The 19,834-nt window shown below is 39.6% G+C and overlaps 1 protein-coding gene across 1 annotated transcript in view; it reads right to left on the reverse strand.

The window, feature by feature from the left end:
* Positions 1-19,834, reverse strand: part of AGBL1 (ATP/GTP binding protein like 1) — a 391,004-nt gene that overhangs the window by 339,180 nt on the left and 31,990 nt on the right. The window contains exon 6 of the mRNA XM_032233152.1: positions 11,911-11,948. Within this exon, the coding sequence (XP_032089043.1) occupies positions 11,911-11,948 (38 nt within the window). The remainder of the gene's footprint in view (positions 1-11,910; positions 11,949-19,834) is intronic.

Below are 19,834 nucleotides of genomic sequence, written 5' to 3' on the forward strand. Positions count from 1 at the left end.
TGACTTGTCCACCTGGAAACAACAGAAGCTTGAGAAAAGTCAAATGCCAAGGAACCATTCAGGAGATTGGGTTTATGGCTCTATGAAATGATTTGAGCCTCGGTGGCGCAGTGGTTAGAGTGCACTACTGCAGGCTACTTCTGCTGACTGCCAGCTGCCTGCAATTTAACAGATCAAATCTCACCAGGCTCAAGGTTGGCTCAGCCTTCCATCCTTCTGAGGTCTGTAAAATGAGAGCCAAGATTATTGGGGGCAAGAGGCTGACCCTATAAACTGCTTAGAGAGGTCTGTAAAGCACTATGAAGTGGTATCTAAGTCTAAGTTCTATGCTATTTACAGAATAGAGGTCTGTTGTATTTGATGGACCAGAATCAGTGTGAGAGCTTGTTGTACTAAATGTGCTTAATCATATGTGGAGATGAAAGAGACCATACCTGAATCTGGATAGTGGGTAAGGCAAGAGACTCAGTAGAGATCCTCCCTAATTTTTTGAGAGTAAATGAGGTGGGAAGAGAATTGTACTTGCAATATTCTGTTAACTTTCCAGATGATTCTGATTAATGGCAGACAGTGGCAGCTTTTGAATGGAACTCAGAGACAAAGAAAACTGTTTGCTTTGCAGATACTTTGAATGTTATTGTGAGCTGCCCAGAGTTGTGTTTTAAGATGAATGACCATACAAATCAAATCAAATCAAATCAAATCAAACCAAGGAAGGAAGGAAGGAAGGAAGGAAGGAAGGAAGGAAGGAAGGAAGGAAGGAAGGAAGGAAGGAAGGAAGGAAGGAAAGAAAGAAAGAAAGATGATATGAAAGTCAGCAAGGCTGCAAGACTGCTGTTTTAATGCATATAAGGTTATAAAATGGGTAATGATAGAAAAAAATAGCAAAAATGTCCTACATTTAGCAGTACTGAAAGCATGTTTGTGCTGTAGTGCACAGTCCTTTTGACAAAAGCGAGGTAGATTTGGCTAAACCTATCTTCATAAAATCGCCTGCTGAAATTCCACAGTTCATAAGTTCACCAGCTGCCTTAACTGACAACATACCAGAGAGCTCAGTTAGGCCTGAAACAAAGACAGCTGCATTACAGAAACATCCTGACCTTATAAGGATCCCTTTTTGTTGTTATTATTGTTAAAGGTCAAACTCATCAAAAGCTGTCAGAAAACGCATAATCAAAGAGACTAGTGAGCGCAGGCATTCGAATAGCAATCAGGAGCAGCCATTCAGACTGTCTGGCATCTGGTGTATGTGTCCTCTACTCTTCTACTCTCCGTCTCTCCAAATGACAATATCAGACTGACCCACAGTTACTAGCAAAGCCCTTGTATCGTTGAAGGAACAAGTTGTATGCAAACTCCATTGATCAAACCTTGGTTTGCTTCAAATGTAGTCATCAATGCTTATGATATAATTATCTTTCTGCACCAACTCAGGAAGCTAAAACTGCCCAAGGAGCTGCTGACATGGTTCTACAGAGGAATTATTGAGACTGTCATCTGTACCTCCATAAATGTCTAGTTTGGCTCTGCAACCCAACAAGGCAGACACAAACTTTAGAGGATAATTGGAACTGCAGAAAAAACAATTACTACCAACCTTCCTTCCATGGAGGACCTGTATACTGCACGAATCAATAACAGGGCTGTGAAAATATCTACAGACCCCTCGCATCCTGGACATAAACAGTTTCAACTTCTACCCCCAAAACAACATTATAGAGCATTGCACAGTAGCACAACTAGACACAAAGACAGTTTTTCACCCCATGCCATCAGTCTGCTAAACAACTAATTCCCACAACACTGTCAAATCATTTACTAAGACTGTATTACTATTAGTCTTCTAATCATTCCTATCACCCATCTCCTTATGATTGCAGGACTGTGACTTTGTTACTTGTATCCTTATGATTTATATTGATATTGATTGTTTCCTGATTGCTTATTTGTACCCTGTGACTATCATTAAGTATTGTACCCTATGATTCATGATGAATGTATTTTTTCTTTTATGTTCACTGATATCATATGCACCAAAGACAAATTCTTTGTGTGTCCAATCACACTTGGCCAATAAAGAATTATATTCTGTGCCATGCCATGCCATGCCATGCCATGCCATGCCATGCCATGCTATGCTGTTTTAACTGCCAAGATTAGTGATCCTCACAAACATTATCCCAGGGCTACAGAAGCATCCTTTAAAAGAAAAAAATAAAGAAATAAGAATAATTTCTCTTTCCCTTTTTGTAAAAGAATTCTAAAACCAACCTCTCATTTTCACTTAGCTCATTCAAGAGGCTTCACACACACAAACACAGAGAGAGAGAGAGAGAGAGAGAGAGAGAGAGAGAGAGAGAGAGAGAGAGAGAGAGAGAGAGAGAGAGAGAGAGAGAGAGAGAGAGAGAGAGAGACATACATACATAATCATTATATGATTTGAAGAGACTACGCCTGCAGGGTGCAGGGGTCTCCCCAACCGGTGGTCCACTTCACGGTTCCAATTCCTGAAACTGCTTCCCAATAAAACACGAAGGCTGCAGTTTGGGTGAAATGGCAATTTCTGTCTCTTCAGAATACTTTTTTATTAGAAAAAGTTAGTTACAGCATCATCAAAAAGGAGCGTATCAAAAGGCATATATAATCACACATGGCACAAGTAAACTAATGAAAAGTTCACAGCATTCTACAAATAAACCAATAGAAAATCACATCATGGCAAAGGGGAGGCAAAGGGGGAGCAGAAGGTTACAAACTGCATGGTATTGGGAGGGGGAGAGAGGGAATAGAAAGTTATAGCACAGCAAGGGGGGAGAAAGGGCATGTGTGGGAGTAGCTGGCTCACATAGTTCTTGTTACATGAGGCTGCATAGTGAGTTATGACCGTTAGGCCAGAAAGATGTTTCTGGTGCGATGTTTTTCATCCCTGTGTATGTGTGTTTCAGACAGCAGAAGCTGCCCTGCACGCAAACACCCGGAATGAATCCCAACACTTTCTTATCTTGTTTTTCTCAGAATTGTTTCTTTGGCACGTCAGCCAACTGGCCTCGGTAAATGTCCACTAGGTTTTTAATTCAGATAGCTTTGTTCTTTGTTTCCTAGCTATTTTACCTAGCCTGTTATGGCGACAGTTTGGTTCCCACAATGATTAGCTAGCTAAGATTATGATTGACTCGATACAAGAAAGACACAATATATGGCTCAATGCTACTAATGGTCCTACCAAAGTTTTAGATTAACCAATAAAACAGAGTATCTAGAGTAGCAGTGAGTCAAATTATGGAATTCTTGGTACTCACTTATCTTGGTTGTTTGCCAAGAGATTTTTCATTACCCAACATTATCCTAATTAATAAAACATCTACAAGCAAATAATGTTACTATATCTCCTGTCTCTTATTTTCTTTGCAAAAATACACACAGTTTTGTTTTGATCAAAGCATTTACTTCCCAGTGATGTGTCAGTGGGAATAGGCAAAGTGCTTTATCACAAAACACAGAGCTAACCTGTAGAATTAGCTCCTAATTCATAGAATTCATGAAGGCTACTGACTTTAAGAGAGTTTAGATGAATGTATGAAAAGGGCTGTTAATAGTTTTTCACTACAATGTCTTTACATAGGCTAAATTCATACATTCGTTACTTATTCAATAAAGCCTGGATAAACCAAACAATGGTTTGGCAATGTATCCTCTCTCAGACAGAAGTGATCAGTCTGTTAATAGCTATGCTCAGAAAAAGAAGCAGAAGTACGTCATTGAGCCTATGGCCGAAATGTGAATTTCTTAAAGACATTTGATTGGCACTATGGAAACAAGGATACCAGCTTGGATCCACCTTTTGATTAATGCAATAAGACTCTTCTTACATCCTTTGTAAAATGTCTATTTAGCTAGGATTTATATAGGAAGCAGCATTTGCAATAGAAGCAAAATATGAGATGGGTTAAAACAGGAGAAAATATAGTTTTGATCAAATGTTGTCAATTGTTATTTGGTTTGATTTTTCAAAGGGACAATTCCCTCTTTCGTACAGTTGTCATTTTGATGTGCTGAATTTCATTATGTTGTCTCCAGAAGAAAAACAAATGCCACAAAACAATGTCCACAAAAAATGTTATTGTTAAAGCTTTGAGCTGATCCTCTTATCAATCCTCAATGAACTACTCAATATGCACATACATTAGAATTTGGCTGAGAAAGGATAAAATGGAACATGAACTATACATTTGAAGACCTGCACTACTGCTGCTCATATTCTAATAATATAATATGAATAATAGCATACCTTTATAATATAATGCTTTCTAACAAAACTATTTGAATACTACAAATAATCAAATATATACTGATAGATTGATAGCGATTAATAGGAAGATAGTGAGGAAGGGCTGGTTCATACCAAATTGTCATTGCCATCATCCTCATCATCATCACAAATCATTGTGATCGAGTTAATGTTCATATTAGTCATGATTTAGAAATCCTAATGTCTGTGATCATGCAATATGCTAAAACTGAACCAAACAGATCTCATTCTGGATTAGTGGCACGTTGAAAAACCTTTTTATCCCCATGAACTTTTATCAACATAGAAGTCTTTCCAGATTTTCTCCTGGGAATAATCTTTAGTATTATATAACACAACTTCCATATGACACGGGGTTTACTAATATTTTTGTAATTATTCTCATATTAATATATCATTCTGTAATCAACAGTCTACACTGGATCCAACCAAGAGGTTCCTTAGAGTTGGAAGGGGCCTTATAGGTCATCTAGTCCAACCCCCCCCCTCAAGCAGGAGACTCTACACCATTTCTGACAAATGGCAGTCCAATCTCTTCTTGAAAGTCTCAAGTGGTGAAGCTCCCACAACTTTTTTCTTTTGACAATGACAATTTTTGACATGACAGCCTCTTTTAAAACCATTCAATAGATTGTCATGTCCAGCTTCTTTAAATTGTATGTTTTGTCCCTCAAAAAGACAGTGCAATTGGATTCCTCAGTCCACTTTTTTTTCCTGGCACCATCAACCAAAGGCTCTGAGATCAGTTTCTACATATTAATTACTTTCCAAGTTGAATCGGTTTCTAATGCTGGGGAATGCTTCCTGGTTGACAGTGATAAATATGGCCAACCTCAGATTAAAATAACTAGCTGATAAACAAATTACTCACTAAAAATAAATACTGGATTAAAACTTTTGGAAAGCTGGAATAGTTATGGTAAGAGCACCCCCGTGTGGAGCCAAAAGAATACAGTTTGTAAGAAAAAAAAAGATTCAGGTCCCCAGGAAGAGAGGAAAACAAGTAATAATATTTTAACTATCTCCTGAACAATTTTATTTATGTCAACTCAAAAATTTACACTAATTTACAAAAGATTATATAACCCTCTGCTTCCTGGTGTACATGCAGCTTTCATTACAAATTACAATATAAAATAAGCAAAATATAACTTTTTGAAAGTGCACAAACTCCACAAGGTTATGTTGCATGCTACGGTTATAGGAGTGGAAATATCCTAGTGATATCCTAGGCAAACCAGACAAATATGTTTTTTTTTCTTATTGAATTTGATAAGCAGGGAAATAGCATGAAAAATAAAAGAGAGATATTAGCTAAGGGACTAGGAGAATAACATGAGTGAGCTGGACTGGGCCACTTTACACCAGAAATGAAGAGTCTCTTGTTTTGATTTTTCCATCAAAAAAAAAATCAAAACTCAGAAAAATCCATGTATAGATCCTGATTAGCCTTTTCTTTAAAACACTCATATCTGAGGCACAAAGTGATAATAGGAGAAGGTTAATATAGGAAAATATTTACATAGGTGACCATATCCTACTCCATTAGAGATCCCCAAAGTTGGCAAGATGATGGCTCATGTGATAGAATGTACACTAACATAGCTTTCAGAAGCAAAATATTAGAATAACAGAGTTGGAAGTTACCTTGGAGGTCTTCTAGTCCAACCCATTGCTCAGGCAGGAAACCCTATACCATTTCGGACAAATCATTGTCCAGTCTCTTCTTAAAAACTTCCGTTGTTGGAGCATTCACAACTTCTGGAGGCAAGTTGTTCCACTAATTAATTCTTCTAATTCTGTCAGGAAATTTCTCCTTTGTCCTAGGTTGCTTCTCTCCTTGATTAGTTTCCACCCATTGCTTCTTGTCCTGCCCTCGGGTGCTTTGGAGAATAGCTTGACTCCCTCTTCTTTGTGGCAGCCCCTGAGCTATTGGAACACTGCTATCATGTCTCCCCTAGCCCTTCTTTTCATAAGATTAGACATACCCACTTCCTGCAACCGTTTTTCATATGTTTTAGTATCATGAAATGAGGCTAAATGAAAATTTCAGCACCATGGAAAGTGCCACACGTACTGGCCTTGAGATTCCGGACTTCAGAGCCGTGACTTGAAATATTCCAAATCAAATCAAGTCAAATCAAATCTTTATTATGGTCATAGACCAGAATGGGCAATACTGCAATTAATGTCAGAGACAAGCTACTTGATACGAATATATGAGAAACAATGATGGTTCAGATCACAGGTATCTCTTGTTCAGTATTTTGTTAGATCATGGCAGGCTAGCTGAATTCAGAAAGCTCACAACCAGAAAATAATGGCAATTGCTCTCTTTTATTCTGGGTCATTGAGATCTGTTAGATTCTGACTTTCACTCAAAAGGTAATTTGCAGGCATCAGTGGTACTAGCCATTAATAGACTCACATTTATCCTACCTCTTTGAAAAGTCATCTAAAGTGATGCCCATCATTACATCAATACATCTAGTGGAATAGGCTTACAAAACTACATATACACAACCAACTCAGATCAGAACAACTTAGGCTAAGGGGCTTTAGAAATTCCATCATTCTCCACCAAGTTATAAATCACTTTTTATGACCATGTAATCCCTTAATTTGGGGTATAGTCAGGGCGAGCATGAATGGATGGAGCGGAGCATTTACTGGCTGGACGCCCTTCCCGACACCACATGGGATTCACAGATTATTTTTTTCTTTGCGCCCCAGGCGAGAACTATCTCCCACTACTTAGGATTGAGCTCTCAATTTTCTGAGTGGGAGGCAAACATCTTCACCACTAGGCTACCACACCATTTTTCTCCACCAACTTATATTTTTTTAAAAATAAAAATATTAGGCTAAACCTGTTCAAGAGCATTTGAGGAAACATCCAAAATTGCACCTGATTTGATTTTTATTTTATAATAGCAATAGCACTTATGTACTACTCCATAATACTTTACAACACTCTCTGGGTATTTTACAATGTTAGCATATTGTCCTTAACACTCTGGGTCCTCATAATAACCATGAAAGGAGGACAACATGCCTTAAAAATAATCATGGATTTGAACCAGACAGTGACCTGGTTTGCCCACTGCTGTGCTTTATTGACTAAACTTCAATTTAGCCGTCTGTGAAATGGAAATGGAACAAGTTACATTATGAGGCTGTACAATATGTAAACCCAACTACTTTTTACTCTAACTACTAGTAACTATCTAGAAAAGGCATTTTCCAATTTTGCTGGCCAGGAATCAATGTAATTCACATTAATATGTGTGCTTTATCACCCCGCTATGCTCAGTGAATCCTGAATTGCTTTAACTGAGTTCACATTATCACATTTATTTACTTTATTTAGTTAGTTTGTCACTCATGTATAAAATAACAGGAATAAGAATAAACATGAATAAGAACACAGGAGATAGGTACAAACAAATGGGGACAGTAGGACAGGGAGGGTAGGCACGCTGGTGTGCTTATGCATGCCCCCTTTAAGGACCTCTTAGGAGTGGAGTGAGGTCACCAGTAGACAGTTTAAGGCTAAAGTTATGGGGGTTTGGGGATGCAACAAAAGAGTCAGGTAGAGCATTCCAGGCATTGATCACTCTGTTGCTCAAGCCGTATTTTGTGCAACCGAGTTTGGAGCAGTTTACTTTGAGTTTGTATCTCTTGTGTGCTCACGCGTTGTTGTGGTTGAAGCTGAAGTAGTCATTGACAGGTAGGACATTGTAGCAGATAATTTTGTCTACTACACTGAAGTCAGACCATAGGTGGCATAGTTCTAAGTTGTCCAAAGCCCAAAATTTCAAGGCCAACGGCATAAGGGATTCTATTGCGAGCAGAGGAGTGGAGTGCTCGTTTCGTGAAATACCTCTGGATTCACCACCAACAAAGACACCCTGGCACATACTATTTGTTCTTTGCCTGCTTAAGGCTTTCAGGGATGTTTTTTCAAGACTCAGAACTCAAACACTAACATGCTCCATCACTGAAGGTTTTCAAGAGACAATCATTTGATCAGGATGGTAAGGTTTACAGATTTGAGCAGAGGATAAGACTGGAAGACATTTGAGGTCCTTCCCAGCTCTATGATTCTATATATTCTATATATGCATTGGCTAGTTTTCTTGATCAAGAATAGAAATGAGAAACTTTGCTGTTTAATAACTGAAATATATTCATAACCTACACCCACTGAACAAAGGAACAAAAGTTGTAATTTTCTATTACACGTGCAATAATTTCATTAATGTATGCCTGATCAAAGTATAACACACAATGCTTCCTCCACACAATAATTTTAGCTCCCATTATGTGCCAAGCAGAGGTAAAACTTGCATTAAATCAGCAGGGTCTCCATGGAGATTCCCTGTGTTATGATATGGTAGCATTCAACACTCTTCCTAATTTTTTTTAAATTCAAATACAGGAGAAATAGCTACAAACTTCACTGATGCGAATGGAGGAATATGTTGCGGTTTTTTTTAATCCTTAAAGCTACCTTTTGGTGGTAAGAAGTTTATTTGTTTATTTATTTATTTAAAAGAAATCTGAGAGGAAAGCATTACACCAACTACTTAATCCAAAATTAGACCAGGACGCTAAATATATTGCATTAAATTAGGAACTGAAGCAGGTTGTGCATTATCTAGGTTGACCATAAAACAGAGGGCAACTGGAGCCCATATGAAAGAAGAGAAGTATAAAGTCAGAGAAGACGATCTTCTTAAGGAATATTTCTTGCCAAAAAAACTGGAAAAGGAGGGGTTTTTTTTTCTCTCTCTCTCAGTAACACTGTTAATAAAAAAAACCACCTCCATTCTCATGGTTTTGCTTTAATGCTACTTCAATAATGTCAGATCCCTGGAGCTGGTGAGCAAAAGAGAAGGGATTTTTTTAAAAAAAAAATCTGTTCCCATTGATTTCTTTTTTCTTAATATTCATTTCCATTCTAAAAGGTGAAGGTAGCACCAGCCTTGGCAGATTAAGATTTAAAACCTAAATCGAGGTGTTTCCTCATTGTAATAATCTGACCTTTCAATATAGGTTGAAGATTGATGCTGTCGTATTATTTGTGAATTGAGAACTTCAATCAGTAGGTTTTTAAAGAGCAACTTCTATCGCTTTTCTGTCACAAGAAGCATGTGAATCCTAATGGAATAATGGAGTCGGAAGAAGCCTTGGAGGTCTTCTAGTCCAGCCCTCTGCTCAAACAGGAGACCCTATGCCATTTCAGGCAAATGGTTGTCCAATCTCTTAGTATAAACCTCTAGTGATGGAGTACCCACAATTAATGAAGCCAAGTCATTTCAGAGGGCTGCTGGGGATTTGCAGACATTTGGGAGAACCTTTAGCTAAGATTCTGTGCAGTTCGGAGAACGCACAAATCCCACTCCTGGCCGGCCAAGCCCACCCCACCCTGCCCCTCCAAGGAGTTCCCACACAGCCTGCTTTCGATGCTGGTAAGTGCAGGGTGCACATGGAGGCTCGCAGGTAAAAAATGGGCTACTGGAAGTTCAGGAAGGCCATAAACGGGCCCATTTCCACAGGTCCTCTGGAGCCTGGGGAGGCCATTTTCGCCCTCCTGGAGGCTCAATGAAAGCTTCCAGAGCTTGAGGAGGACACACACCCCCAGCCATGGTGCAAGAAGCCAACTAGGCCACACCCTCCATGGCCATGCCCACCCAGCAACCAGGCAAAGAGCCCCTTGCTAAAAATTTTGAAGCCCACCCTTGCAGTTCACTGATTAATTGCTCTCACAGTTAGGAAAATTTTCCTTAGTTCTAGGTTGCTTCTCTCTTTGATTCCTTTGACTCATTAAAGTCTGTGCAAAGATTTGGGGCAGTAAAAAGGAAGGGACACTCATGGGCGAGAGTGGAAAAGGGCAACATAGGCTTGTGATTCACCATCCAGAAGATTGATGGAGAAAAAGTGTTCTTCGATTGGATACAAAGCTTTATTAAATTCTGGTAATAAATGCCCAAGTTGTTTTGGGATGGGAGAAAGAGACACAGGATGATATAACACTGGCTTCAGGAACATTCATTCTTTGTGCAGGATTGTGTGAGGGACTGTTCTTTCATTTAGTAGATACTTTAAACTCTGCATAAATAAGGCTGCAGCTGAGTGTCACCATAACTTAGCAATGCTCAGTGATTCTCCAAAGCTTTCCTTCTCTGTCACCAGGAACTTTTCCTCCTCCACAGAAAAATACAGATATATACAAGCTGTTAAGCCAATATCCTGGTTTCCAAAATGTCATCTCATCTCTCCTTGAAGTCACAAAGATCCCACTGGGATAGTGGTGGCAGTAGTGTTGTAAAAGTCCATCACTTCTTTCTTTTAGTGGGTCTGGTACATCAAATACGGGGGTACATCAACATCAGTGTTGATACCCTGAGAGCTTATGCATTGGAGAAAAAATTGTTGTGTGTCCAATCACACTTAGCCAATAAAGAATTCTCTACTCTACTCTACTCTACTCTACTCTACACTCTATACTCTACACTCTACACTCTACACTCTACACTCTACACTCTACACTCTACACTCTACACTCTACACTCTACACTACACTCCCCATTCCATTTTATTTCTCTAGGGCCAGACGCTGAATCATTCTTAGCAAATCCATTATTCTAAAACTAATATTGGAATGGTTTTTGGAGGTGAACCATTCTAATATTTTTAGCCTTGCACCTCCAATTATTTATGGACAATAACTCCACATATTCCCACTGTTAAAGATTATTGTGGAATTAATTCTCCAGGAATTAAGTTAGATGCCTTATTGAAAGATGCTGAAGGAAAACATTTCACGGAATTTACAATTCAAGTATGATTCAAACTATCTGTTCTATCTGTTCAAATAGACAACATATTGCTGCTGCTTACACAATTCCCTGCCCTAGATTAATTGTTCTAACAGCATCCTCCTTACTTTATCATCATTCCTACCTACGAAAATGCCCTCGAGCCATCATATGTCCTATAGGCATTCTGGCAAAATAAAACAAGGGTGATAAATCTCAGTGCTTAAGTTGGAAGAAGAAAAAAAACAAGACATTTGTAAGTAGAGAACCTTTTGGCAGAAGAGAAAGAGCTGAACCAAGAATTAACCTTCTTCTGACTTCTGTCACAAATGACTAGTCACAACCACCATTTTGTGACAGCGCCCACATTCAGGCTGCCTAAATCCCAAGGATTTCTCCTGCCCTAAATTGTCCTCCGAATCCAGGAGAAAACAGTTCAGTAGACCTGAGAAACAACTACATTATAAATGCTGCCCGTTTTAGAGGTGGCATTGACAACTTGGCAACTTTCTTCTTCTTTTTTTAATATCTCGTGTACTGTACCCTAAAGTGAGGTAAATATAGTGTGACATGCTCAAAGTATCACATGTCCTCTGCATTGCATTTCTGCAGTCTCAGTGTCCTGTTGCGGTGTCCTGAGGAGTGATCCTAATTAGAATGAAAGAGGGGAAGAGATGGAGATGCTTTATAGAAATGAGAACATTTCTATGTTACACAGACGGCCCAGGAAACATTGTGTAAGGGGGAAAAAATGAGATGGGTAGAAAAGCTTACTTGATTTCAACAAAGCTGCCAGAGCTTCAACTGCTGCCCTAAGGAAAGAAGAAGGGAGGGGGGAAAGGGAAAGATCATTTTCTTCCATAATTTCAGTAACCTTTGGCTTTCTAATCTCTCCTGTGGTTCCCCTCCCAGCAATTGCAAACTGATAGAAGAGCTCCAAAGAAAAGGTTTCATTTTGGTATTCTTATGAACTTGGATGGGATATGGTGACTCAATGGCTAAGACACTGAGCTCGTCGATCAGAAAAGTCAGCAGTTCGGCAGTTTGAATCCCTAGCACCGTGTCACGGAGTGAGCTCCTGTAATTGTCCCAGCTTCTGCCAACCAAGCAGTGCAAAAGCATGTAAAAATGCAAGTAGGAAAATAGGGGCCACTTTAGTGGGAAGATAACAGTGTTCTGTGCACCTTCAGTGTTTAGTCATGGCAGCCACATGACCACAGAGATGTCTTCGGACAGCGCTGGCTCTTTGGCTTTGAAACAAAGATGAGCACCACCCCCTAGAGTCGGGAACAACTAGCACATATATGCGAGGGGAACCTTTACCTTTATGGAATTGGAAGGCTTCATCTTTAATGCTTGGCTCCATGAGACAATTAGACCTGGAGCCCTTGCATTAGCATTAGCCGATCTGCACTGGGCAGTTGGTACAAATGCCCAAGTAATTGCGGTTAATATTTTATTCTTGACAGAGTGTCTTCAAATCTTTTGTCTCTGTTAATGCTTCTGTTTGGCATTAATTGTCACATCAAATCTAGGCTTGCTATTAACAGAATAACAGAATTGGAAGAGACCTTGGAGATCCTCCAGTCCAACCCCTTGATCCAGCAGGAGACCCTATACCATTCCAGACAAGTGGCTGTCCAGTCTCTTCTTAAAGTGATGGCAAGTTAAGTGGTTAAGTGTCTGGTTAAGTGTCCTCACTGTTGGAAAGTTTCTCCCTAATTCCAGATTGCTTCTCTTCTTGGTTAGTTTCCATCTGTTTCTTGTTTTGCCTTCTGGTGAAAATAGGTTGGTCCCCTCCTCTTTGTGTTAGTCCCTCACATACTGGAACACTGCTATCATAACTAATTCAAATTGACTAATGTTCTTGTGTTTCAGCCAGTTGTTATATTTATCAATAGAACGGAACACAAAACCTTAAAAATAAAACCTTAAACTGAGGTTTTTGAAATGGGCATTATTTTAAAGGTATCTGAGAAGTGCTGGACCCAGTAGAGTTGAAAAGGGGATCTCAGGAGCTCCACACCATTCATCTCATCCATCCCTTTTCCCTTCCCCATTCTTCCTAAAGGAAGGCTGCAAAATGCTATGAGAGATATATCTGTTGTGATAATCATCTATCAAGTCAACCCTGAGTTCTGGTGATGAAATCTATGCAGTTTTCTTGGCAACATTTAAGAAATGGGTGACCACTACCTTTTTCCTAGAACTGAGAGTATACGAGTGGCCCAAAGTTATCCAGCTGGCTTTTGTTCCTAATTTTTGTTCCTAAAGACAAGTAGACACAAGAATTGTTTTTTCCCCAAACGCCATCACTCTGCTAAACAAATAATTCCCTTGGCACTATCAAACTATTCACTAAGACTGCATTACCATTACTATTAGTCTTCTCATCATTCCTATCACCCATCTCCTCTCACTTATGACTGCAGGACTGTAACTTAGTTGCTTGTATTCTTATGATTTATATTAGTATTAATTGTTTCCTGATTGCTTATTTGTACCCTGTGACCAGAGGTTGGTTGCTCCCGGTTTGGCCGAACCAGTAATGGTGAGTTGCAGAACCGGAAGTGACCCAGACTGGCCGTACCCCCAAACAAGCTCCCCGATATCTTCTGCAGTTTTACCTTATGATTCTTGACGAATGTATCTTGTCTTTTTATGTACACTGAAAGCATATGCACCAAAGACAAAATTCTTGTGTTTCCAATCACACTTGGCTAATAAATAATTCTTTTCTATTCTATTCAAGATTAGAATTCAGGATTTCCTGCCTTCTAATCCAATGCCTTTAACCACTGCAGCAAACATGCTGTCAGCGTACCAAATATCATGCAGAATTAAATCAGACTCCAAGGCAGAGGTATCCTTAAATTTCCAATTTAATAAGACAAACACGTTGGCAACGGCTGTGGAATCCCAAATCTGAAACTTCCTGGCATTCCACCCAGTTGAAAGTTCATGATCTTATCCCCACACCCATAAATTCATCACATGGTCCAATCTTCTTCAGCCATGCTGGCATCTCCACCCAGCTGGTTCCGGTCAGGTGCAGAGGTGCAAAGAGAAAAGATCACCTTGGGCTTCTAGAAAAGAATGACAACAACACATTCCACCATTCTACTCCTTTCTATTCCCCCCTCCCAACTACTACACTAATGAAACAGCATAGTGAATTAATAGAAAGTGTGGCAGGCCAAAGATCCTAAAAAAGGAAATTAACTGCAGGCCTGACACATGCTTCATTTCAATTCAAAAGTTAGGCAGCATTGTGCCTAACAAGAGTGTGGATGGGTAACTACAAAAAAAATTCCAGCACTGTACATTAGACTGACTCGTTTGAACTGTGGAAGTGGAGAAGGCTCTTGTGTATTCCTTGAACAGCAAAGGTGACTAACAACCAAATACTGGAGGACATGACACCAGACATGTCACTAGAAGACAAATCACGAAACTGCATCTCACTTGCTTTGGCCATGTCATGCAGGGGAATTCACTGGAGAAAGCAATTATGCTAGGAAAAGTTAATGGTAAAGGAAACAAAGAACACAGCAGCTGGACACCATCAAAGCTGACACCACCTGGGACATATAACGACCCAAAAAGTAATGCAAGACTGGAAGATGTGGGGAGGACTAGGCCCCCCGAAATCCCCAAGAATTGAACATGACTGAATAAGTTCATCATCACATTAGATGGGAAATGGAAGCAAATTAACGGGAAATGTATGCAGCTCAAAATTGAAATGTTGGGAACTTTGTGTTAACTGAGCTTGGTTTTCTCCTTGCAAATGTTTTCTTACCAAAATAGATAATAACATCATTGCTTTAACTTAAGAGCTGGGATTGCTGGCAGTTTATATGGGGCAGTTTTTCCCACCTGCCTTATAGTTTGTGAACCTGTTTCTGATTTGGCTTGATTGGCTGCATTGTTTCATCTTAAGAGTGTTCTTGATTGCACACCCAGCAATCAACATATGAATAAGGGACAACCGTCGTAACAGGCAAACAAATGTTTGCAAGAAAAAAAACACATCAAGTTTAACTATCACCAAAACGATGCATATTTCTGGACATCCCAGAAATAGCTGGTAACAAATTGAGTGAACTATGTCCCCGTGTCCATGAAGTCACTCGGAATCAATACCAGAGTGAAACTGATATACCTTTAAGTTCTTTATAAACAAAGTCTGTACGGATTCACATTACCTTTGGCCCCAACCCAATTATTGAGCTGCATCCAAAAATTAATATTTCATTGCCATTCAATTCTTTCTCATTGTAAATTCACTCTACAGCCAAGAAGAACTGAGATTCTAGCCTTTCCCACCAACATCAGCCTGTTTCAAGGCTACTGCTCCTTCCTTGTTTTATACGCACAAATATTTTGGAGCCGTAAAAGCAAAAGAATAATTTATAAGAGCGAGCTGGGCTGATGCAATTTGCTGGATCTTTGCTGATTGAAAAACAGGGGTGTGGTCACTGTCATTGGAGGGAGAGATAACAACCAGATCGCTATTGGCCAATGCAATATTAACCAGTTTGAGCATTGGGATACCAGCTGCTGGCACAACTATTACCACAATCAACACGTTTACCAAGTTGGAGATTTTGGGAGATTAGGGGCATTACTCTTTAACCTGAAGAATGATTTTAAAACTACAGTATCTGCTCTGACTTGAGGAGCCCCAAATATGAAGCAGTCCTTCTCTAAAGCCATGTCTTCTTCTTGAAATAAGACATCTTAAGACAGTGTAGCTCCATACTGAGGCCATTTTCATTCTAGAGACGTTTCTCCATAAAATATGTTCAGTATGGTGATATCTTCCTGCTCTCCTAATCCCAAACCTGTTTCATGATTCTAGATTCCAAGGGACAAACACTTTGAATGTTGGTTTAACACTACTGGCTAAGTGGGAGGAGGTGATGGAAGGATAATTGAGAAATGTATGGGGATGTTTGTTGAAAAGTGAGAAAAATTAAGAGAGAAAACAAAGGTCTAAACATAAGGGAAAGAGACCATATGCTGGCTAGAGGAACAGCCTTCATCTTTTTATATGAGAAAAGACACATGGCAAAACTTAACACCAAAGTTTTGATTCGTAGACTTTATTAACAGCCTTCCCATCAGTATTCTGTATATCGTTTCCAGCAAGTCTCATTTATTTTATAAATCTACAGTGTTTGACAAAGAGGCATAGGAAGAGTGGCAGAATTTGAGGGCAAAGTTAAAAGAGAGATCAGCCTAGAATCTGTAGCCACCTAGCAACAAGACAACTAATTCCAACCTCCCTGTGAATTCCATTCACCCGTATCTAACTCTTAGCAAGTATTAACCATTAGTTGAGAAGGATACTTGTGTATAGGCATGGTTAGCAATAAATCAGTTTAATTTAACCTTCGAGTGTGGATTTCATTCCTGACAGGAGGGGAGGGGCACACACAACATAGAAGTAAAAGTATATATCTCAATGGAGACAATTTACAAATAATATTGCCTAATATTCCCAAATCTGTCAGCTTTTTACATACATTGAATTACATTCCCTATGATAAATTTGAGTCATTGAGGCATAGTGCATGTTACTGATGGGATTGGAATATGTCTCACAAACATAGAATGAGTGATTCTAGGTATTAAATTATAATTTATCAAGCTGAAAATTACAAGAAACTGGGACAAAAAAAGGTAAGATACAGAAAGCTCATTCCCAGTCTAACTCTATTATTTATTGGCTTGAAATCTTCATGATGGAGAGCCAGATCCTGGGTTAATTCCATTCTAATATTGCAGTCTATCCTGATGTACTCTTATTCTGCATGCCTGAGTGGACGGTCTGTTCCAGAGGTCGGCAATCCATGGCCCTGGAGCCGCATGTGGCTCTTTCATCCCTCTGCTGCAGCTCCCTGTCACCGATCGGCTCCACAATTGATAGGGTTAGGGTTAGGGCTTTTGGTTAGGATAGGTAGAAGAAAAAGGACATATCGCTAGGTGGAGACTATGGTGGGGGAACCAGACTTCCAGTTGGCAGAGGAAAAAGAATCCATGCTAGGAGGAGACTCTATAATGGGGGATCCAGACTTCTGGTTGGCAGAGCAAAAATGACACCACACCAAGAGGAGACTATCCGCGGGGAACTAGACTTCTGGTTGGCTCCACAAGTGAACAGGGGGCTTTTGTTCAGGACTTTTGTAGCTCTTTGAGTGTTTAACAGTGGTGGGTTTCAAAAAAATTTCGAACCTACTCTGTGGGTGTGGCCTCCTTTGTGGGAGTGGCTTGCCGGCCATATGACCTGGTGGGAGTGGCTTGCTGGCCATGTGTTTTCTTTCTTTCTTTCTTTCTCTTTCTCTCTCTCTCTCTCTCTCTTTCCTTCCTTTTTTCTCTCTGTCCCTTTTTCCTTTTTTTCTTTCATCTCTCACTTTTTCTTTCTTTTTTTCATTTCTTTATTTCTTTATTTCTTCCTTTCTTTCTCTTTCTCTCTCTCTCTCTCTCTCTCTCTCTCTCTCTGTGTGTGTGTGTGTGTGTGTGTGTCAGTGGTGGGTTTCAAAAAATTTTGGAACCTCTTCTGTAGGTGTGGGCTGCTTTCCAGGTCCACTGGTGGAACCTCTTCTAACCGGTTCGGTAGATTTGACGAACCGGTTCTGCCAAACTGGTGCGAACTGCTAGGAACCCACCTCTGGTGTTTAAGGTTGCCAATATGTGGTCTGGTCCATCCTATTAAGACTTCATAGGTTAGCTTGTTTTTGGTCTATTATCTGTGGCACAAAGAGCCAATGAAAGATACATGCTCAACATTACAAGGCAAGATAGAAAGACCTGCAGATGGATTAGAGAATAAATAAAAGTATTCAATATCATCAAGAGAGTAAAAGAATTGAAATGGAAATGGGCTGGACATATAGCGAGAAGAATTGATGGCAGGTGGACCACGGCAGTCATAGAATGGATCCCACTTGATCCACAAAACAGACCTAAAACAAGATGGATCAATGACATCAACAAGTATTGTGGGCCCAGTTGCAAAAGAAAGATGAGGACTGTATGGGCTGGAAACATGTGGAAGCGGCCTTCATCCTGCAGTGGATAGACAATGGCTAAAATTATATCTGTAATCATGATCAATGACTTGAAATATGTGAACTCAGCCAACTGTAGCATACTTAAAAAAACAAAGTTAACCAACGCACTGGATTTTGTTTTTTCCCAATAATTAGTTTGTTTGGTTATCATTCCAAAATCTCAAAAGAATATATACTGAACGTGTGTGTGTGTGTGTGTGTGTGTGTGTGTGTGTGTGTGTGTGTGTTTGTGTGTGTATGTTCAATTGGATGGCTAATAAATACATTAATTAGTGAAGATGATGACTCTACAAATTCTTTAACAGATTGACTGCTCATTTTCTCTGACATAATGATACAAGATTCTTCATAATCTAAAAACCACTGGAGCAAGGAAAACCTGTAGCAATCTGGCCACAGAGCTCTGAATGACAAAAGGCTTTTGAAGCCTCTCCAAATTACAGACTGAATTATACACAATGAAGCAGGCTGACAAATGCTGCTAGCAAATTAAATATACTCAAACTCCGAACAAGAGTGGGTAGGGGAATCCGCCATTGTTCTCCATGCCAAATGAAAATTGGATTATCCTACAAGACTGGACAAGGACTGTAATAAAGAAAGATCCTGATTTGCAGAAGTCCCATAAGATTTCAAACTACTAGATGGAGAAGAAGAATGCCTGCCATGTCTGATGCCAACTAGATTTCTCTCATGTAACATACTCTACTGTTTAGATGGGGGAATAAATTCGTGCAAAGAAACATCTTAATTTCCCAGATTTATTCAGTATGCAAAATAAGACTTTTCTATATAGTTAGAGTAAGAATCAGAGTAGCTTACTACAACATTTGAACCCAAAGATTCAAGAAGCTTCTGTCTTGAATTAAGACCTACCTTATTGTACCCTGGCTGTTGAACCCTAATCTCATCTATAAACTTCTGTATTCTTCAGACAATGCATATTTTAAGGCACTTTGTTGATAAAGGATATTCCCATCAAAAGAGAACCTAATGCAAAGTGTTCTCAAGCCACTGGTGGCTGATGTACAAGAGATAAGAGACCTCATTTTAGGCTTATCTGTGAGGAGACAGCATGCAGCAAAACTAATTTGAAAACAGTTGAATGAATGTAGAGAGCTGGAGACAAACTTTTAAAAAAAGAAGAAGAGATCAGCTTACAAAGCAAGATAAGAAGAAACTGCAGGAGACTATTTCATGGATAATGAATCCCTGACCAAAGAAATGGAATAGATGACAATGGAGAGGACCACCAGAAGATCACAAAGGCAACATCAAATTCCTGCATATCCACAGTCCTTGATGAGAGCAGGGGGGTAAGATGAAAAAATGGTTCTTTCCTTCCAGGAGTTTAAAAGGACTGATATCAAATGCATTTCACCCATTAGGCCAGAAGGTAGAGAATGAGGGGAGCAGTGGGAAGCATGGCATCTTCCCCAACACCATAGCACATCATAAGGGGCAGAATATCAGGAGATGTGCCAAGTAGGATGCCAATAGCAATAGCACTTAGACTTACGTATATACTGCTTCACAGTGCTTTACAGCCCTCTCTAAGCAGTTTACAGAGTCAGCCTATTGCGCCCAACAATCTGGGTCCTCAGAAAGATGGACTTGAG

This window comes from Thamnophis elegans, chromosome 16, assembly GCF_009769535.1.
Source record: "Thamnophis elegans isolate rThaEle1 chromosome 16, rThaEle1.pri, whole genome shotgun sequence".
Taxonomy (NCBI): domain Eukaryota; kingdom Metazoa; phylum Chordata; class Lepidosauria; order Squamata; family Colubridae; genus Thamnophis; species Thamnophis elegans.